At 54.7% G+C, this 21777-nt stretch overlaps 4 protein-coding genes across 4 annotated transcripts; 3 read left to right on the plus strand and 1 right to left on the minus strand.

The window, feature by feature from the left end:
* Window positions 1-1385: 1385 nt before the first annotated feature.
* Window positions 1386-4277, plus strand: BESB_022820 (uncharacterized protein; the record flags this gene model as incomplete). Its single annotated transcript, XM_029360984.1, has 1 exon — window positions 1386-4277. The coding sequence occupies one exon, from the start codon at window positions 1386-1388 to the stop codon at window positions 4275-4277; it is 2892 nt and encodes a 963-aa protein (XP_029215799.1).
* A 2610-nt stretch (window positions 4278-6887) lies between these two features.
* Window positions 6888-11502, plus strand: BESB_022830 (putative myosin heavy chain; the record flags this gene model as incomplete). Its single annotated transcript, XM_029360985.1, has 5 exons — window positions 6888-7050; window positions 7516-7668; window positions 8039-8256; window positions 8473-10384; window positions 10601-11502. The coding sequence occupies 5 exons, from the start codon at window positions 6888-6890 to the stop codon at window positions 11500-11502; spliced, it is 3348 nt and encodes a 1115-aa protein (XP_029215800.1).
* Window positions 11503-12663: 1161 nt separating this feature from the next.
* Window positions 12664-13851, minus strand: BESB_022840 (uncharacterized protein; the record flags this gene model as incomplete). The annotated part of the gene is made up of 2 exons (XM_029360986.1): window positions 12664-13268; window positions 13557-13851. 2 exons carry the CDS (start codon window positions 13849-13851, stop codon window positions 12664-12666), a joined length of 900 nt encoding a protein of 299 aa, XP_029215801.1.
* A 2922-nt stretch (window positions 13852-16773) lies between these two features.
* On the plus strand, window positions 16774-21075 carry BESB_022850 (uncharacterized protein; the record flags this gene model as incomplete). Its single annotated transcript, XM_029360987.1, has 8 exons — window positions 16774-16939; window positions 17463-17593; window positions 17803-17892; window positions 18326-18390; window positions 18644-18982; window positions 19400-19466; window positions 19885-20209; window positions 20972-21075. 8 exons carry the CDS (start codon window positions 16774-16776, stop codon window positions 21073-21075), a joined length of 1287 nt encoding a protein of 428 aa, XP_029215802.1.
* Window positions 21076-21777: the final 702 nt, after the last annotated feature.

Here is a 21777-nt window from a genome sequence, read left to right on the forward strand (position 1 = left end):
ACGCTTACTACAAGTCTCGCGTCAGCTGTCGCTAGTGAACCCGTGGCATCGGATGACGACAGGAATTCGGAAGCATCGAAAACCTGGTTGGGCGCCTCATCCCCTTTGAGGGCCCCGGACAGAGCATGGGCGGCAAATACCGACAAGGTTTCCTGTGTACGGGCAATACACACGCAGAAGAACCGTCGGCCGACTTGAGGTATTTGCACATGTGTACTTCTTGCCAGAGTGAAATGCGCAAAGAAGCATGTTGAATGGTCGCCAGTCAAGGAAACACGCCAGTACCTGGGCGCAAGGGGTGGGGCGGGGTGCCTGGCACTGTAGGGAAGAGCAGAAACAGGGGACGTCTCAGCCAGGTGAAGGTGGTATTGCCTAAAAGACCCCAGACTGGACGGAGATCCCAAGAGAAGTGTGCTGTGCAAGGGAAAAGACAGATGTCCTGAGATGAAAGAGAGCAAAACGTGAACAAGCACACACATGTAGTGTACGCAGCCCATCTTGAAAGCCTCGAGCCCCTAGCTGAGAACCAATACGCCAGGGCATGCAAAAGTGTGCACATTCAGCGTAGGCAACGGTTGTGTCTGTCTTTTTCGAAACTTTTAGCGCTTACGGGCTACGGGAGCAATTTCTCCTCTTGCGCGTACAGTTTTCTCTCGCAATATTCGGCGTTTACGCGGAGTGTTTCGCTACGCCTTCATTCTTTCTTGTGCTTGCACACCTAGCACGGCGAAGCCCCAGCCCCGGAAGGCACGCAATCGTAGGCATGACCATTTCGCCCGTTTGGAAAAAATGGTGTAGGTTACAAGGCGTCAGTGCCTATCTCCTACATTTTGCATACCTCCTACATAAACTTGGAAGCAGAATACCGCGGCGTCGTCTACGTGAATCGCCGGCGGTGGCAATTCCAGCGCTTCTTCAGTGCCTGTGAGCGTCCGTGGTCGCGATCGATTTTCTGTTCGCCAGAGCGCCTCAACTTTTGTGCACAACCACGTTTTGACTACAACGCTTCCCAGCAGAGAGATTTTCCCGAATGCTGCTCGTTTGAATGTCTCGAAAACCTCTGACAAGGCTGGAGTAAAGTGCTTCCACGTGCCCGTCGCAGCCAGGCTCGCCCCGATCGTTGCCCCTGCGAGCGTTCTGACGGTTGGTACCTAGGCGTCGTTATCCGTTGTACCTGGCGCAAAACGAAATTCGTCCAGTCGCTGTGAGCCCCGAACTCCGGCAGGATTCCTGAGCTGTGTACCGGACTATCTGACGGATGCCCACGCATGAGTGCCTCCGCGGTATTCGCGCCAGATCGTTCTGCAGAGCGAGCCTGGGCAGTTGCCCCGTGTTGCCGCAGCGTTTGCCTTTGAGAGTTCGTATGTGGTCTGGCGCACACGGGGATGGACTCTGCCGCATCCGCTGGCGGAGGTGAGCAGCGACTGGACTGCTCCCCTGCTGCCGGAAGTGACCCCGTTGCCGAGGCCACCAGCATGGCTTCCTTCTCAGTTTCATCCACGCCTTCGTTCCGCACATGTACAGACACCTCAGAGTCACCGTCGTGCGAATCCGAACCTGAGGCACCGGGTGGGAGTGAACAGGTGTCTGCGTCTTACGTCTCTCGTCAACAGTCCGGGTTTCGCTCGTCCCGTGCCGTCGCGCGTGAGTCGTGGCGAGCAAGCGCGAAGAGTTCACAGGTGCTCGATCGCGCTCGCAGAGCCTCGTCATGCCCCTATCCAAGACACGGACCGAGCGACAGAAGGTTTTCAGCAGACGGATGGAGGACGCCTGACCCTGCTCTTTACCCGAGCGCTGCCTATGCACCTGGCAAGCACCCCTCGGCCGTCAGACGGGCCTCTGCGGATTTTCTCAGCACACGGGCGTCTGCACCGAAACGCGTCACGCGTCCGCGTTCCTCCGAAGTGTCCCCTATAAGCCACAAACAGACACAAGGAGACAGTCCTTCCCCGAGGATAGACCGCCCCCGGGTGACGCTTCATGAGGGTGCGGTCATTCGCCACGGAGGCGCCGAGGGGCGACCGCCGCCGAAAGCGGTTGCTGAGCCCGTCGCGTCGTCTAGGCGACAGTTCCTGCGGCTCCATCCGGCCTCTGTAGACTCAGCTGGGAGGCCCAAAAAGGTTTCGCCTTTGAGTCCCTCGGGTGAGAGTCCCGATGAATGCAGCGGAGACGGCAGGGGAGAGGGTCTCGTGTCAATTCGCGCCGCGCTGATTCGCTCAGCCACGCCTGTGGCGGCAGCCGCTCGAGGTCTTCTTGCGGCTCTCGCACCCGTCTGGTCCTCTGTTGCAGACTCCGTGTGGAGGGTGGCGGTGGTCATGGGAGGCACGTGCGTGTGCTGTTCGTGTGCAGCGCTACTTCTCCTTTTCCTTGGTCTTTCGTCTTTCGTTCTTCTCAGAGCTTTTGTCACTCTTCCGCCTCTTGCAGAGTTCCCTGTTTACTTTGACTACTCGCCTGCCCTCTCAGAGGCTCTCAGCAGATCGCCCTTCGATCGCGACGATTCCGCACCTTCCGAGCAGCCCGCTGCGGGGACCTTCTCTCCCTCTTCGGCCTTCAGCCCCTCTTCCAACTCCTCGCTTCCGGCTGCCTTCATCCACGTGAACTCCACTTGGTCAGTGTCTATTCCGGCTTCTCTCCTGCCGGGCAGCTCCGCACAAGGGGCCTCGAGTTTCGTCACGCGGTGCTCTACTGAGGATGTAAGCCCTCTGTGGCGTCATCTTTTTCCTCCGGCCCCCGGAGACATGTTCTCTTCTTCAGTGAGAAGCCGCCTCATTCATCCGTGGCGCGGGGGACGTGAAGTGCCTGCGTGGAGTTCTTCAGCTGCGACCGCTGCAGCGTCCGCGGAGCAAAGCCTGAACTACGGCAAGGACGCGACACCCCGCCAAACTGCCGCAGGTTTCTCGTCGGCGACTACCGGAGCCTTGCCCTGGGCGGGCCTGCTCTCGGGGGTCTCAGCCCCGCCCCCCGCGTCCATCGCTGTGGCAGTAGTCCCCTTCTCAAACCGTTCGTGGGAGTTCCTGCCGGCTGACTCGCAGATGTACGCGCCCCCCCTCCCGTTTTCTCTCCACGGGAAAGAGCCTGGGAAGCCCGCGGCGGTTCCATCTGATGGAGAGGAAACAGAGGGGGGGGCGCCCGGCTCATTCTTTGCAAGCCTAGATGCTTCGCAACTCCCTTCTGACCACAATCTGGATGTGTACCTCGTTACCTCCTATCCCTTCAATGAGTGGAACTCTCGCTTACCGCCTGTTATGATTTCGCTTCTCTTTTTCACCTCGAATCACAACCCCGTCGCCAAAGCGACCAGACCTCTCTTGCCTGCTACGCCGGTGGGCACGTCGGTTAAAGATCCTGCGGGCACTTCCGCAAATTCGGTCTCGTCGTTCCTTTCTTTGTTTCTTCCGCCTGTCTTTTCGCCTGTCTTTCCTCCTTCCTCTCGCACTCCACAGCAACGACCCGAGAGCGACCTAACTGCCTCTCTCCCGTTCTTCGAGACTTTCCCTTTTGCGTTGACGCAGCGCCTGGCGTATGCACAAGTGTTGATGTATCCGCCCCTCCATGTTTCTGCGGCTTCTCTTGTCTTCGTTCCTAAGCTGCGTGGGCTTCGCGCTTTCCTTGCTGCTCACTGGACCGCGGCTATCCTTCTTCTCGTGTTGTGCGTCCTTTGGTGGTGGGTGTCGTGTCTGTGTTGCGGGGCGTTAGGCTTGACGTATCTTGTCCTCCCCGTGGGTCCGGGCGACTCCGAAGGTCGCACCGACGGCGACGGGATAAGCGGCGGGCGAATGCGAGGCTGTGATCTCGTTCGGGAGGTGACCAGAGGTGGCGACCTCGCGCGCTCTTATGGACGAACTGCCGCTCCCTCCCAGGGCGGGCGCGTGACAAGTATTCCGCGCTCGGCTCAGGCTGGTCAGCCAGCAGGCAGCTCTGCATCCAGTCCCTACCAGGTAGGGGACTGTGTAGTGAATCGGAGATCCGAGCCCAGCGTGACCCCAGTTTGTCAAGGCATGTTTTCAAAGTGCGACGCGGAGGGACTATCGTCTGCTCACGGGCCGCAACACGAGCGGGCAAAGAATGAAAGACATGGCGCCGAAGAAGCACACCGCGGCGGCCATGTGCCGACGGCGGCTGCGACAGAGTGCAACGATGTTAGACGAAAGGATGACGCTTGCGTGGCTGAAAGTACCGATGAGGCCGCTGTTTCCCGTATACTCTTTGGTCATACTCGAGCGGCCGGGGAAGGTGCTCGGGAACGCCGAAAGAAAATGCCTTCGGAGACAGATTAGTGAATGGAAATAGTGAACGCACCAAATGGCGGAAGGAACGCATCGTATCTTGGTGCATGCTGCATTGCGTCATCTTGTTTCCGCGAGATGTTTCTGGTCATTATCAATTTATCAAGGTTCAATGGCGTTTGGTCGTCTCCGAAACATCCCTGGGGCTGGCGGGCAACCAGAAGCGTCGTACGCTACGGTCTGGCGACGGCGTTTGCTAGCATTGAGTAGAGCTTGCTGGCGTCGGTCGGCACTGTAGAATTGAACTCACAGAGGAGGGCTTTCAGAGGCGCTCATCTGCTGAAGGCAGAGTGCTGTTTACTTGAGGCTTGGAAGCAAGCGTCGTCGCCGGTTTCGCGCAGCAGTCTATACTACGGGCCATAGCGAGAAGGAAACATGGGATGCGGCGTTCTTCGATGGGACCACTGCTAGCGCCAGACCTCTTATCGAGGCCGTGTCCTTCAGGGATACCCGGAAAGCAGTCACCACTGCCGAAATTCCGGGCACACGGAGGCCAGCAAACTCTGGGATATTTACCCGATGGATTGTGAGGAGGAAATATCAAAAGCACAGAACAATCAGAAGGGAACGGTGCACTGTCGTTAGCTGTGTTGGACTCTAGAATAAGATACCTGGAACCTTACAGTGTGGCAGCACCCTGGCGAGAGCCGCCGGGCCGCTGCATACGAGTTCGCGCGGGTAGTGCAGAGAAAAACCGATGAATGACAATTACATGCTTTATATTACTGCAGACGAAGGTGCGCTCGAAGAGTTATTGCTAGGGCCAGTGAACACACAGGCACGTGAACGCAGGAGTGTCTTAGCAGATTTGTGTAGTCCGACGTCTTCACAAAGGCAGTGTCCTCGGATCGCAGCCAGCGTACCAGTTCGGAACGCTCTGAAGCAAGAGGCGAGTTCTGCATCCACTTAGATGCTGGTGCGGCTGTCCATAATCATCGGCACAACGTTGCGGCTGTGGTCCGAGGTCTCGCACGCCACCACAGGCGGGCGCAGGGTTTCTTCATCGAAACACACGAAATGGGCTTGCTACTCAGTGTTCTGCCAATCTCCTAGAGGAAGGGTACAGAATAACGGAAGCTGCAGTTGCCACGCCGCGTTTTTCAAAGTAGAGCACCCGGGTTACGACGACAACGTGGCGGTCCCGCGCCGCCGATTGGGAGCAGTGCCTACTGTTCGAGGTAAAAACAGATCTGCACACCTCTCTGGTCCCGTTGCGTAGGCAGCAGGAAATGCGCACAACGTGTCAATGTGTTAGTAAAGTTTGGCGTGCTGCGGAAGCAGAGAAGGGGACTCAAAAAACACGCCCCCGACTCTACTGTATGTATTGTCTCAGAGCTGTGCTGTACACAACACCACCCCCCGGAAGCAACAACAGCTATAACTGGTTCAGCCCTGCAATCTTCTGTAGACGTGTTGTGATGTTACGCATGCCGAAATAATAGTATGCAAGATATTTAGACAAATACACCACTTCATATCTACATTCTGCAGCCATAATGTGAAGATTAATCCAGTCTACTTTCTATCTCTGAGCTATATAACGACCGTATGACGATTGATGAATAGTCTGGATAACGGTTAACTGACGTTGTCTAGGTACTCAGACACGATTTTCGAGGGCCTTCCCCCCCCCCTTCCCCCCCCTTCCCTACATGGAGCACGAATCATGGCTCCTGTGGGGATCGGGTGCTAGCCCATAGCTTCCGCAGTAACACTCCACGTCAGGGCAACCTTTCGCAGATAACTCCGAGCGGAATCGCCTCTGATAGGCAGATGTCGGCAGGCGCACGAAAGGCCCCCGCACCCGCGAGCCGGAGACGCCGGATGATGACTTGCCGTCGTTTGTGGTCTTCAGTGCAACGACCCCTCCATAGACACGAGATGTTTACATAGTAGAAGCTGCCCGCATCATTCGTGGCTGCCACGCCGGTTGGCGAACTGAGGGCATCAGATTGAGGAACCAATGCACGCTGGTGTAGTGCACACCCGGTCGCGTGCGACGCCGCTTGTCGAAAGAGACGCAAGATCAACAGGCTGGTCATTATCCATCGAAAGAGACGCGAACATCTAGTAAAGCGTTCTGTGCGGCCAAAGTGTCCACGCGCTGCTAATTGTGCTGTGCTCGCCTCTAGGGATTTGTGTCGTTTCTGTACAATTGCGCTGCGCCGAGTCGTCTTCTATGATTCCGATCAGCGCAGAGTCATCAACATTCTGTACGTCTCTGTCTCAGCCTGCCAGTTGAGCTCATTGCCGTCGTCGTCCGGCAGGTAGAGCATGTTTCTCCGTATTTATTTGCTTCGGAGATCGCTCGCTTAGTCGAGGGGTTTGGCCATCTGAACATCTCCTCATTTTTATTTGCTAGATCCTTCATTTCGGCAGCGGGCTTTAACAGAGAACGCGCCGTCAGTTGCTGGTTTTAGGTTGGGTTGGCTTTTCCTTTCCACCTGGTTATTGGTACTAGTAGGGAGTTTTTTCTTCGTAGGCCACTCTTGCAGCGTATCTGTTTGTGGCGCCTCACGGCATGCCGAACGATGTGGGGGGGTGTCTAAGCCGCGTTGCAACTGCAGCCGGATCGTGCTAGCTCTGGTGCGATTTTCGACTATGGAGGCTACGCGAAAGAGATTTCGCCCCCTGGGTAGCGTCGCGCTCGCGATTTTCTTTGTCACGGCGCTTTTGGGAAGCTGGATAGCGCTTCCAACAGAGTGTGTCACTTCAGACAAGACACCCGATACTCGGCCGCTAAAGTACCCATATCCAGTGACACGTAAGGGACCCCGTTTCGGGGAGCTTCCCACCTGTACTGTAGATTTCGCAGACGCTGATCCGTACGTGGGCTGTCGACAGGACGTTCCTGGTGTACTACTGCGTTTAGACGTGATCCGGGATGAGCAGATAATTCATAATTAGTAGCTTGGGTTATGTGGTCGGTGGAACGCCATTTCCTTAGGTCGTCGCCGTCTGTCGCGTGCGGGGGTCAGCAAGCTCTTCAGCATTGCGTACGTGCGTGCGCTGACCACAGAAGCTGCATGTCGATATCGTCTTCGACCTGCAGCGAGCCTAATGGCGAGTAGTGGCCGCTGTGCTTCCGTTTGCATTTCCATTGCTATTGCAACGCTGTGGCCGGGGGGCGTGTCACGCGCACGGCCGGCAGAATGCCGATCCGGGTTCATGCCATGCTTCATGATGACTACATTGTGTGTTCCTGCCTATTTGCATACTTTTTCTGCAGCGCAGAAACTAAATAGAAACGCGACGTACAACATAGGCGGCCAGTTGTATCTGTACACTTACAGAAGCAAAGATGGATCATTTAACTTCAGTCCAGTAGCTGGTGGAAACCGGTTGAACGTCATGTCCCTCGATAATGTTGAAGTACAGGACGGTGAGAGGACAGAGGAAGTGATGTCACCATTAAGCTGCACAGCAAGTTTGTCTCAGCTCCAGTTACATTTTTACAACAGCGGCAAACGTTCATCACTACCACAGGCGGAGCCGAGCGATGAAAGCTGACACTGAGATAATCGGGTTCCGTACGTGTTCTCGCTGCATTTAGTCTTTTGCGTTGCTGATGTTCCGTTTAGCGTTTGGGGTGCAGATATGTCACTTGTTAGTGACGTGATATACACATATATATATATGAGGTCACTGGGGGTGTTGTAAGTGTGGCCACCAGCATCGCGACCTTTTTCAGTTGTGTTTCCCATTGTGTGCTCTTTGTTTGTCATGTTCTAACCGGAACAACCACCTTTCAGATCCTCTGGCACAGGCCATTGAAGACGCCAGGGCAATAGGGGATTTGGTGGAGAAGGCAAAGGACATGAGGACTGACCTTGGCCAGACGGTAGATGAATTCATATCTGGAGGCCAGAACTTGACGACACGTTTGAAAGAGGCGCTGGATAATAAAGATCTCGCAGGTGTGGAACAAACTGAAGAGGACTTTCGTAATGACTTTACTAGATTGATCAAGGTGAGCCGAAGCGAGGTAAAGGCACCCGTCTTTATGGGTGCCATCTCTCTTTACGGGATTGATATGTGCCACAATAACACCGCCGGAGGAATGCAAGCATGTAGTTGTACTCTGGTCGTTCATGCTAGATAACGCTGTCGATTTATGGCGTCTCCAAGCATTGGTCTCACTTGATGTTTCAAACACATGTTCGTTTGTGCTGGTGTTGGCTCTCAGGTTCACAAGTTTATCTCGAACGTTCAGGGGGAGATGATGGCAATTCTTGAACGCGGCAAAGGACTCCTGACACGCTTGGAAGCGACCGCACGAACCCTGGTTGATAATGAGGTGCTGCAGAAGGTACTGCGGCTGTACAAGACTCAACTGCAGAATGAGACTACAGCGTCGGAGCGTGAAAGGGCCTCGACGGAAGCATTCATCTTGCAGTCGAACGATGCGATGATTCAGTTGCAGAGGGAGTTCCACGAGGGTATGGAAACGCTAGCCAAGCACAAGGAAATCCTTCAGAAAATTGATGACCTGAGCAAGTCCCTGAATGACTTCGAAACGATAAAGGAACATATGTTGGCGACATTGACAAACGCTAATGATCTCAAGGTCCGAGCGGCTGAGGCAGAGGGCGCCGGCGACCAAGTACTCGTCAGAGTCGAGGCTCTCGCGAATGCATACGCCCGTTCTGCGATGGCGGTTAGTGATGCGGTGACCAAGGTTAGAGATGTCAAAGCAGCACTTAGGAGGGACCTTGATGAAGCCGAAAACGAGCTGAGGAGCACTCCAAACTCGCAGTCATATGCAGCGGCTGAAGAGGCTCTGCACACAGTGCATTCTCGCTTGCAACAGTCTGCTACTGCAGTGGCGGCGACAATTCAGGAATGCAGCAAGACGCTCGAGGAAGTAAAGGAACTTTTGGATAGATGCAGGAAGAACAATTCAGAGAAAATCAAAGTGAAAATGGATGAAGGTTCAAAATTGATACGGATCGCATCGCACTTCGTGGGGCCCTCGCAGGCTGGGAGGCTCGATCAGTTGCAGAGACAACTTGAAGAGCAAACTGAGCAACTAAAGGAGCTGGCTGCAGTTGTTGACAACAATTTTGAGGATTTCCCACGCATTGCAGCTGTTGCTGTGACTGCACAGAGTACAGCTGCCGCTCTCGATGAATTTGAAATTCAGATCAAACCCTCTGCGGATAAGCTTCACGAGAGGCAACAGCTAGTGCTCGAGCAATTGGAGCAGCTACAAGATGCTTCGGACGCTCCACAGAGTCGGTTGCAGATTGGATCTAGGATTACAGAGTTGAAGAGGAGTTACGATAGCATCGAACGTTTTGTCAAGAGAGCGTCTTCGGCTGAGATTAGAGACGAGTTCAAGCGGTCCTTGCTGGCACTAGTTCGCAAACCGTTAGCCGGTGCGGCTGGAAATATTGGGGATGCGAGGAGAATGGGAGAATTGGTGGCTGATTTGAACGCAGAGCTCACGCAGGAACTGGAATCGTTCCGTCGCGTTATAACGGAAAGCCAAGATGAAGCAGAGGACTTGCTGAATGGCAGTAGCGGACAGGGAGGGGAAGAACAAAACAACGGTTTTCCGGATGATCCCAAAGTTTTAAACGAGTGGCTGCATGTTCGCCGAAGACAGATGCAAGCCGTTAAGAAGTTCCAGGCAAATGCAGAAACAGCGAAAGTACAGTCGGAGAACGGTGTCGCTGATATGGAGAAGGAGATCGGAGATACACGGAAGATGATCGCCGCTATCCGGGAGTGCTTATCTCATAAAGGCATTGCTGATGTCATTGACGAACTCGGTACCCCATCTGGTGATGCGTCCTACAGTCACGAACTTCTCGAGGAGTCTCAAAAGCTGGAAAAAGTCGCTGAGCAGTTACAGGAGGAAGCTCAGAAAATCCGGGACGGAGTCAGGCAGCGGGAACAGCTCGTTGAGCAAGAGTGGGCAAGCCTACGGGAGAAGTCGTTTGTGTTCGTCCCCCAGTTTATGGAGCTGCTGAAAAAGCTTGTTGATGAGGCTATAAAAGAGAGCGCTAATCTGGAGAAGATGCTTGCTAATGTGGAGCGGCTGGCGCACAATTCTAAGGAAAGACGTAATGGTCGCCCTGTGACCCCGCCACCAAGTAAGAGCGTTCATAGATCAGCCGAGCGTCCCAGCCTATGGTAAAAAGTGCCTTTGCATTGTTATACTACTGCATGCGCGGTTTCTTGTAAGGGGCCTTAGTGGTTCGTGAACCGAGGATTATATGTAATCGTATGAGGCGGTCACACGCAAACATAAATCAACCAGTGATCCACGTATTGCCACCTGCGTTGGGTGTGTGCGCTACCGTGTGCAGCTGATGGGACTGTAACGGATGAGGACGCATCTGCGGAGGCAGACATGGATGCGGACGCCTTCTTCCGCGTGGCTACTGAGCGCAACAACGAGCTACAAGCTAGTCTTGGAGAGTACGCACATAGGCTTGCCACAATAAAGGATGACATTGATTACATCAGGGAGCTGTTGCAAGTTACCACTCCGGTCGCGCGGGAAAGTGGTGGAGGACAAAGCGGAAGACGACTGTCCTCATCCAACGTGCTGACGCAGGAGCAAATTGAGCAGTACCTTGAAGATTTGGCACTGTTTGGGGATACGGTAGCTAAGGAGGAGCGGAAGATAAAAGATATGACAGAGAGAGCTCGTACGGCATTGGCTGCTGCTGAGGAGATGCCTCAGAGAGCAAGAGCAGGAGGTGAACAAACCCCAGGAGATGGCAAGAAAGATACCGGGTCGAATCAGGGGCTTCTTCTTGGCGTTGGTTTAGGGGTCGGAATTCCTCTTGCGATCGCTGGTGTAGCTATGTGCGGGTACTACGAGCGGAAGAAACGCCGAGGTGCATCATCAAACACTCAAAGCGATGAGAATCCATCTAGTGTTGATGGTATGGGATCCGAGATGTCTCATGCTGGGAAAACAGCAGGGGGGACGCACTTGGAGAGCATCGTGGTCCCCAGCGCCGAGTTCGGCGATCCAGAAACAGCGTTCTCTGGCATTGAGCCGCCGGAAATAGCAGGAGTTGTTACTTTGGACACACTTATGACTCCCGAGGCAGGGGAACCAGATACAACGCACATGCAATATATGATCGAAGAGCACCACACCGTCGCTCGCAACATCAGCAGCGCGTCGGCTAGCGATTTCCATCTGGCAGACTTTCCCACTGCCATTATCCGCGAGCATCGTGTTCAGCCAAATTAATAGGCGTTGTGTGCGTCATTCTGTCCTTCACAAGAACATCTGTTCAACGCTTGCGTGCTCTTTTAAACGCTGCAGCAGTAAGTATGTGCGGGGAGAAGAACCGTGCGGGCATGACCTGCGAAGGGTATGAAGCTCTGCCTGCTTCAAGTCGGTAGTGTGCGTGCCTTTGTGGAACATGGCAGATGCACGCGAAGAAAAGAGGTCGTAAGAAGATTGAACTGGCGGAGGGGTCAGGTCTTGGGGCTCGATGCGAATGCGATTTCATTTCCGTGATAGTACGGCGTAGCGGGGCCTAGATCCGGAGGTCCCAGTGCACCGCCTGATCTCAAGCTGTGGCACATTCTACGGGTACCGCGTGGAATGATTGGTCAGTATTTTGAGACTGTTTTCCGAGAAACGAGAACTGTTTTTCAGTGCAAGCATTCATGGCTACGGTTCACTGCTTCGGTGAGGCCGCTGAAGGGTTCTGAGGAGAATATGCGCCTCAGCTCTATCTTAGGATCGATCCGTGTCTAACGGCACGCCGATACCGGGAGAGTGTAGGAAAACGGAACACATCCATATCTGACTGTGTGTAGGAAAACGGAACACATCCATATCTGACTGCTTTGCCTTATTATAGAAGCATTGCTGGTTGACTTCTGCTACGGGAACCACTAGATTAGAAAACGTCTTCTACCAGAATTACAGGTTTTACACCTATCGCGTGGCCGGGGGTGTGTGTGCATTTGTTGTATATCCTCTTGCCTACAGCCACTGTTTTTTCGGTTACTATGACGCAGCGAGCTCACAACGTTTAGATATGGACACAATGAACAGCTACTGAAGCTGTGTGCTTCGCTAGTTTGCACTATTGAGGATGGTACGCGACGACTGCCTGCGGCTTTGATCATCGAATGATTCACCACGCGTAGAAATGGCAGTAACCCTTGGAAATGGTATTCAAGCGGACACAGCCATCAATTTCCATCTACACGCAAGGCTCCCGTCACACAGCCTTCTGCGTACATGCAAACTTGTCGGGATTCCCAGTTTCTAGTTTTTTTTGTCAAATATTCGTCGCTGTGCTACAGGAACCTGGTGTACCTGCTGACCCTATACAGTGGCGAGGCCACACGAACCATGATACACCAACGCTGTGAGGATGAACGCTTTTCCTCATCAGCCAAGGCGTCTACCGAGGGACTGCCGCTCGGTGGCAAGACGTCTGAATCCGAGACCCGTTTGGGGGAGGTACAGGGCGCCCGTCGCAATCGGAGATCCGTAGGGTGGCCAGCCATACGGATACGTGATAGGATACCACTCGCCGAAATTCGTCACTGAGCCGGGCTGCGGCCCTCTCATATCGTAAGCTTGTGCCCAACCACTGACGCGGCCAACGGATGGTCCCGGACGGAGGAGGACATCTGCATACGTTGCTTGGAGCTCCCGAGGAGCAGCAGATGGTTCCATCTGTGCAATCGGATGTGCAACCGTTTCTTCATGCGCGTGCCCATCTCTTGTATTCGCTGCAGGGGGACTTTCGCTCGGCGGCTGCCTTGCTCCCCCCATGTGGTCATGACTAGCACCTTGCAGCGCTGCACATCTTTTGCGTAGGATATTGCAGATCGTGGCTATCTTTCCTTTGGTCGCGCGTCGTCTGAATGATGATACCTTGCCCTCACCAGGAAGCCCAAACATATTAATGCACGGTGCGAGGAGGACACGGGCGTCCCCACTCGCCGAAGATAGGGCTGGAGATGTGACGGTGGACGCCGCAACCTCATCTGGCAGTTCAAGCGAAAAGGAAGCAGCGCAAAGGACACTAGATGGTGAGTGCAGACAGTATCGTTGATGTGGACTTGGCAATTATCGACAGCCGCAGAAGCGATTTCATCGCGAGGAAACGGTTATTGCAAGACGTAAATGAAGGTGGTATAATGTATGAAGTGATTCTGCGGCCCAGGTCCAACACACATGGTGAAGAACATCTGATCGGCCGGAGGAGAACTTGCCATGGGATTCGGAAACACACGAAGGTGATGCTTGCTATTCTATAACGAAGAACGCCATACCTGCAGGTGACTCGCCCACGGGCAGAGAACGAGCAGCCCGATCGGCCGCAGTACGCAGACTTCCGCCAGCTGTTGCGCCCAGATCCATGTTGGTGAGCGGGAGTCTGCCATTTTCAAGATAGTGGGCAATGCTGTTAATCAGCATTCTAGCTTCATCGGCGAATTCGAGGCCCCCTTCTTGAAACCTCTTATAGCTTTCCATAAGTTTATGGTATCCTGCAAAGCCGTTATGTGGGAGGTTGGTGACAGGAGACACGAACGGGGTCAAAGGATTTGACACTACAACTGCAGACATACAACACGACAAAAATGGTTCGCTGCGTCCTACACTGCTGTGTCGCGCGGGTAGTGCACGAACGCTTGAGGTAGCACGAGCTCTCCAGCAACAAGAGAACTCTCATAATGGAAAATGGGAAGTCGTTCTGTTCAGACTGGCCAGGAACGCTAGAATTTGGAGATTTTACAAAAGCGGCCTCGCCTGCATGGATGACATACCTTGGCACGACGGCGACTCTTTTCCGTGTGCGGTGGACTGCGCCCCTCCACCCGGTCCTTCAGCTAGTCCAATTTGGATAAAAGAGTTACACGGAAACATAGAAGACCCTAGAAGGAAGATAACATTTATTCCTTTCTGCATTTTGCCGGCCTTCGAGGTCACAATGAGATGGGAGAATGATGAGGCTCTCGGGGGCGTCTTTTGAAAGGCAGCGCGAGTTCTGCGCAGCCTTCGCCAACCGATGTTCCTAGATAATCTCACGACAGCGAACTATCAACGCTTATACACACGTATACACCAGGCACCAACCTGCCTTCGCGTCGGCGATGGGAACGAAACTGCGCTGGTAAGCCAGCTTGGCTTTTTCATCCAAGCCGGCTGTGCACTGGCTGCTCAAGACAACGACCGCCGTGCACGAAAGCCGCCGAGTGTTCCGAGATTCGGAACGGCTTGCCGTCCAAGAAAACGCATGAATATTTTGGAGTTGTACGCACTACATACTTAGGTTAGTGAGTTGCGTGAACATTCTCGTGAGGGGGGTTCTGGATGTGGATGAGCCTCACGTTGAAAGTGTTGTGTCGTCACGAGCAAAGACCAGCCCTGGACTGGACTCTGTCGAAGATCTGTGATCGTGCGTGATTTTCCGACGTTGGACGAAAGGTGTCCAACTCAATTAGAGTTCGTCGAACCAAGAATTTCCCTGGCAGACATGTTCCACAGAAAAACGGTTTCGTATCGCCAGCGACTGAACCCCATTGTTTTGTGGTGACCCAACCCTTCACTGGCGCTGACTGGTCGACATGCTCGTGTAACGTGCAAGGACAAACGGGCCTCGCAAGGATTATGTGGCTGACTCTGTCGCGCCTTTTGTACCACCTCTGGCTGGATGGGAGCATGGGTACACCGGCTAGACGTATTTGGGCATTCTCGTAGAACGTCTCGCTTTTACTGTCAGTCCTCACATGCCGATAGCTGCTGCTGTGCCAATTTAGTGAGCCTGCAGTTGCGAGTGCGCATCACCTATCGCGAGCAGCCGCCGCGTAATCCGCCAAGGCTACGCGACCCGATGTGGCGCATTATGAGTTGCAGTGAAGCGACAAACACCATGTATGGCTAGGACTAGGATAAAGAACCAGGCGTGGCCGCACACTACAGCCATTACAGGGCGTGCTGTTGCATAGTTCTCGCGTCTGTCTCTCAGGTCCGGGTGCTCATATCTCAGAGGCACCTTACGAACGAGGCGACGTCCGCGCGCTAATACCGTGCGGGACTACAGATGGTCAACCTGCACGAGACTGACTTTGTAGAAACGGTCCCCTAGAGCGTGGATCTCTGAGGCTCTTCTATTTCCATTTTACTGCAAATGTGACATCCCTGCCAATCCGTAGAATGAATAAGGCTGATCGGTTCGGCTGGAGCAGCTTGCGTTGGGGAGGTTGACACCGCATGCAGCTTGGAAGAGCCGGCAGCTGTTGGCATGACGCCAGCGCGGGATGCTACTCCATTTTAAGGAACTGAACCAACATCTGCACCTGCGAAATGGATGTTGCTATTTTCGTGGCTCATTTTGCTACTGATTTGCATAGGCTGCTGCATGCCCGTCACATTTTTCTCTTCAACGGCGTGCCGACGCGCACAGTTTAACTGCTGCCCTTCGCCGTCGGCTAATCAAAGCAGCCTCAAGTCAACGCTTACCGGGGATTCTTAGACGAGGCACACTCATTTGTAAATCGCAGCGGAAACGACTTTTCACGATTGGTCCCCTCAATCTCTTTCTGGATTACTCCTCGGCTCGTTCGTTCCCTCGCCGTCACATCCTGTGTGTGGAGTCATCGCTACAGAAAGCCACTGAGGCGTGCCTTCCTTCGGCAGGACGCATGCGCGAAATTGCCCCGCATCTTGTCTCCAAGGGTTCTGTACCACGGTCATCGAGTGACTCCGAGTAATTAATCTTGACTGAAACCTGGTCTTCGTTCCGGCTGATCCGCGCTCGTTGGCGTGGTTAGCCAGCGTGCTTGCAGGTCGCAGTGAGAGCAGAGGATCGAAAAAGTGGTCACCGCTCGGGGACCATTCTGAGCCGTCCCGATGTGCCAAATTGGAACACGCTCCTCTGCTGCTGTGTTGCCCTCCGGTCAATTCCGAGTCGCTTCGTCTCCAAACTGGGGACTAATCACCCGCCGTCGTCCATGCGCCGCATGTCTCTTGTTCAGGGCTAGCCACCCTCATGCTTCGCCTACGCTTGCCCTCGAGGCCTCGTCATCGGACTCGCAGAGACTCTGCGACACACCCCCCACGGGTGACATGCCTAGTCTTTCCTTTCCCATCCGCCGAATACCGCAGTGAGCTAACAGGGACTGCTTCACTGCATGCCCAGACGAAGCACAGACCGTGAACGCCCCCCGATCTTCCGTCACCGCGCGTGCTGCTGGTCACGAATGCTGGGTTTGCGGGCTCTGCCTTGGAGTGGCGCGTTGCCTCCTTTCGCTGTGCGAAGCGTCTGCCTGTACGCGCCTGTGGACTGCGCCACCCCAAGGATTCAGGCAAAAGAACCCAGACGTTGATTAACAAGCACGTCCTGCACAAGTCTGTGTGCAGACGCAACCGTTGCAGCGTCTCTCGTGAAGTGGCGGCAGCCTTGAGCGAATATCTGTCTGCCTGCTGCTTCCGTCCGACGTGAACTGCGCACCCCCCCTTCGTGTTGCCCCGCCAGGAGCACTGAAGATGGCGGACCCCCAGAGAGCGGACGCGTCAAGCGCCCGCGGCGGTGATTCCCTCCGCCCAGAAAGGGAAGAAAACGAAGGATCCAGAGCGTACGAGAAGACGCGATGCGTCGTGCGCTTCTTCGCGAATCACAGCCCGCCGGACCAACTGAAGAGTGTGGTGGAGGGTACGCAGAAATCGATGGCCTTCGCCTCTGCCATCTGGGCCCCCCCTTTCCGTTGCCCACCCCTAGACCTCCGATCTCTTGTCAGCGAGATAGACCTGAACGCCTCGGCTGCGGGCAGCCCTGCCTGCATCCGGGCGATGACGCCGCGCGTGTTCGAGTGCCGAGCATCTGGATGCGGCAGGCGCCCCATAGCTGTCCTTCAGACCTGCTGCCTGCGTCTGTCTCTTGCTCATACATGTGCTTCTGTCGAACTGAGGGTGCCCGATGTCTCGCCCTCGCGCCTGGGCAGTCTTCCTCGCCGCGTGAAGCCCCGCAGCCGCGCATGCGCACTCGCTGAATGAAGCGCAGAACTCCGCTCCCTCCGCTCTGCCTTCCATCAGCTGGCGGCGGGTGTGCCCGCGCGACCACAGCGATGCATCGAGGGAACACCGTAGACGGACTTCGAAGAGGACTGTCTCGATGAACTGGATCTGGGGGCCTCTCTTTGTTTGGCGTGGGTCTGGTCGTGTGCGTGGCTTCTCAGACTGCGAACTGCTGACAGACGACGACACCCTGATGAACTTCGAATTCGTGGAAGAAGTCTGCGAAACCGCTCACGACGACGCGCTGGCGGTTTTTGCGTTTGTCAAGGACGAAGAAGGCTCCATCGTACAGGTATGGCGGAGCTGCTGATGTGCGGCCGTGTGCACAGAGCTCGGCTATAGACCCTGCGATTCCGCCGATGTAAATCAGCACCCCTCGGGCTACCTGAATTTCTGCTTCTTTGTAGAGCTGCCAACGTGCGCACCTGGAGCGTGGACCGGCAAACCGAGGCGCGATCGCCCGCCGGAGATGGTGTTGTCGGCTTCTTTTTTTTTCTTCAGGGAATCATGTGCCGAGAAGGCAAACTGGGAGAAAACGTGTACCTGTACCCCCCGGCAAAGCTCGCCGTCACCGTCTCGCATTCTGACTGCGTAAGACACTCGCGAGGACGCTTTTCTTCGTCAATTCGCGACTCAGCTGAAGATCGGCTGCGTGGGACTTTGCTTGCGGGTTGGGTCGCCTCATATCCCTGCATCTGTTGACTGTTCGTTCTGTCTATCTCTGCATTATGTATCTGTCGTGAGCTTTGTTCTCGCCTTTTTTGGCCTATAAGTGTATCCACGCTGTACGCCCCTACGCGTTCGTGCTGCCCTCGTTCTGGTGAGAAGTGAAAAACGTGTGCATGCATGTGTGCGCCGGTTCGCTCGGAAACCTGCAGGCCGCTACTTCAGAGGAAAGGGAAGAGTTTACACACGTGATTGCCGCTGTCGCCGCGTAGAGTGTCTCTATATTTATGGACAGGCTTCCTGTGGCTGCCCTCGTGCCTCGAAACTTGACTCTCTCTTGCATGCGCGTGCGCTGCAGTCTTTGATCCTTCCGCCGCGGCCCGCCCCGCCGATCTGTTTCCCCGAAGAAGTGGAGCCGTATCGGTAGGCTACCCTCTGGGCGCTGTCGTCTCTCAAAATGGCAGACATGTGATTCCTGCTTTTCTCTCTTCTCGTTTCAACTAGTGTGGATATCGTGCCGAGTGAACAGCGCATGTCAACACACCACTAGCATACCGGCGAAGGCGATGGTGTTCCGGCACGTCCTCTAGAGATGAGGCATTTTCGCCGTTCGTGGAGCGCAGGTGCGTCTAGGAATTTTTCGTTCTTTGGTGTGCGACTCTTTTTCCTCCCGCAGACTCGCGCTGGAAACGGCCTTCACTCGGTACGTGGACATGCGCTACGCGGACGCGACACTGGCGAATCTGCGCCCAACCGTGCGCATCCGCCGCGGAACTGCCGTTTACTCGCGCCTGCTGACTCCCGAAGCGCAGCGTCAGAAGGGACAGGAGAAGAAGCGCACGGGGCTGCTGGCGACGCTCCCTCTTTTGAAGGCTGAGGCCGACCTCGCGCAGCCCTCCTTCGTGCCCTCGGACTCCGAGACTGCGCTCGCCTTCATCAACGAGGCGGGCTCATGGACGATCTACAAGCTCACCGCGGTCATGTCTCTCAGACACAGCAATCCTGAGAGCTGCTGGTAAGACGAAGAGGCCCCGTAACGAAAAGAAACATGACAGAGAGGCGGGTAGAAGCTCGTAGGCAGGCGTTTTTTCGGTAAATTGAAAAAAAAAGATTTACAATATTTTCGTATATAGAAATTTAGTGTAGTGGTCGAACGACAGGCCTGTAACCGCGAGGACGCTGCGGTTCGTGCCTCGAGAGAGACGTCTGCGCCGGCATTCCTAGTCCAGCCTCGCGAAGAGTCCGCCGCTCCGCGGCCTCAAACAGATCTTCCACCCTCATGGCCGCTCCTGCAAGGATGAACGCGCAGCCGCTTGTTTTCAGTCGATCGTGCGAAATTGCCGCGTAGATTTTGAGCAGGGTTGTCGCTGTATCTGCCGGCATCCGCTACCGGATCATTCGAGTTTGTGTCGCTCGGGCTCCCGTCTCGCAGGGCAGCGGCGCGGACGCTCTACTGGGAAGCGTATTTTTCTCCCAGCAATCTCCGCCTGGCCATTGAGGTGAGAGAGAAATCATTTCTAAGGTGGGGCGTCCCCCTGTGATTTCAGCTTTTACGCCTGTTCGAGGTGCCTGTCTTGCCTTTCTTTCGAATGTGCTTCTTAAGCACAGTACTACCGGTCTGTCCCTGTTCACAAGAGAACTAGGATCCGGTAGACAAGACCTCAAAAGAAAATCTAAACCCAGTTGAAAGTCTCGCGCGTTTTCTTCTCTGTCTTTCCGCACAGCGTCGGGGAGTCCGCCGCTGTGCTCGACTTGTGCCACGGAGTGAAGTCCCCACGTTGCAGGCGTCGCCGCTCGGAGATGAGTGAACCACGATTCGTTTCCGTCCTTCTTGCATTCGTATATAAGGGTTTCAGGACCCACCCGGCGGTCGCTTCGCCGCATGCGCTGAGCGTTTTGTTTTTGGTCTCTGCTCAGGGCGAAGTGCGCGTGCGCTCTCACACGTGTGAAGACTGGAACGCGCAGATCGACTACCGACGCGTCTTCCGCAAAGCCTCCAGCGGAGACTCTGCACGCGAGACGGAAGAGAACAGCACCTCGTCAGACCAGCAAAATGCAGGGAAGACAGCGGAAGGCGCGGCCGCCCGGCGGCGGCGAGAGACCGACAGGAGAGACGGTCTGTACTTGGAAAAATGCGAAGACGTAAAGACTCCCGCGGCGCTCTGCCGGCGCGTTTTACAGTTTATTCGGGATAAAGACGCTGGGGTGCTGCGAGAAGAAAGGTTTTTCCGTCAGGTGTACGGTAAGGAAATTGGAATACCTCGGCGTCACTTCGCTGTTCCGTGCCACGCACGCGTCGGACGTATGCTTTAAATTTCTGTCGAAACTCTACACCCCCCTTCGATTTCCACCTTCCTCACTCCGCCCCCCGCGGGACGGTCAGCTCTCTTCTTGCCTTCTTTGCAGGTCTATGGGGCTCTGTGGTCAGTAGCGGAGGTTCTCCCCACTGTCTGCACTTCGCCTCCTTCGTGATTGCGTTACCTTTTGCGCGTGAGACAAACGCTTGCTGTGGCATGCGTGTGAGTTATCTATACTCGTCGAGTGGATGCACGGATGTGTGAGCAAGTGAATACTGCGGGAGCGATGTATCTCTCTATATACCTGCGTATGTATGTCTATATGCATATATATGTCTCTGTCATATATATATATATATATATATATATATGTATTTATGTATGTATATGTATGTATGTATATGTATGTATATGTATGTATGTATATGTATGTATATGTATGTATATGTATGTAAGTATATGTATGTATGTGTATGTATGTATGTGTATGTATATGTATGTATGTATGTATGTATGTATGTATGTATGTATGTATGTATGTATGTATGCACGTGCATGCGCCTTCGCTGCGTCGGATCCTCGTGTCTGTCTCCCCATATCGCCGCAGATATGTAAATGTATATATTTACAGATGCCTGTCTGTTGTGTGTTTCCATGTTTCCGCGGTTCTGGGGCCTGACCGTTGTGGCTGCGTTTCGTGCGCGCAGTGCCTGAGACACTTCGGTCGCTGCGGCGCGTCCTGCCGCTCACTGGCCGCTCCTTCGACTGGCAGCAGCAGAGTCTGCAGCTGCAGCCTCGCCAGCAGATTTGATGCCTCTGTGGAGGTAGGCGTCCCTAGCGATGGTCTTTCTTCTTCAGTTCTTTTCAGTCGGCGCCCCCTTGGGAGAAGTGCGTGCGGGGAATCCACGCACGTGCGCCGCCCATCCCTCTCCTCCCCCCCTCCGTCGAAAACTGAGCTCCGCTTCGTCCTCGCCGCGTTCTGCTACGAGTTGGACTGCTGGTTCACAACGTGAAGGCTTTGTTTACGGATCAAAGCTCTGTCTTGTTTTGCTCTCTCCGTGCTTCCCTCTGGCCCTGTCTCGAAGTTGAAGCCGCCTTCGCCGCCTCGCGTGTCGTGCGCCGTCAAACGCCGTGAAGTCTGGGTGCCACTGCGTTTGCAGACAGTATCCATTCCACCCCATTCCATTTACATGGAATATATTTACGGTATCCCCGAACGCATCTCTGCTGTAGAAGATAAAGTCGCAAGTAGCGGCCTGGCTCGGCGTGCCTGCCTCCATCGCGTGCGTGCTGTCGAACATCGCATGCACTCTGCTTCTGTGCAGGAAGATCGCGACGGGGGCACGCGACCCTGAGTTGCGCCAAGAAAGTTTGCAGTCGACTAAGTGTTGTTGAGACACGAAAGGATAGCCTGCGTGCCCCGGAGCCTCAGAACGCGTGGCTGTGGGTGCCCGCCTCTGCCTCACTGGCCTCTTTTGCTCTCGCGCGTACACTCGAGGTCAGCGCGGCAACG

Source organism: Besnoitia besnoiti, chromosome XII (assembly GCF_002563875.1).
Source record: "Besnoitia besnoiti strain Bb-Ger1 chromosome XII, whole genome shotgun sequence".
NCBI lineage: Eukaryota > Apicomplexa > Conoidasida > Eucoccidiorida > Sarcocystidae > Besnoitia > Besnoitia besnoiti.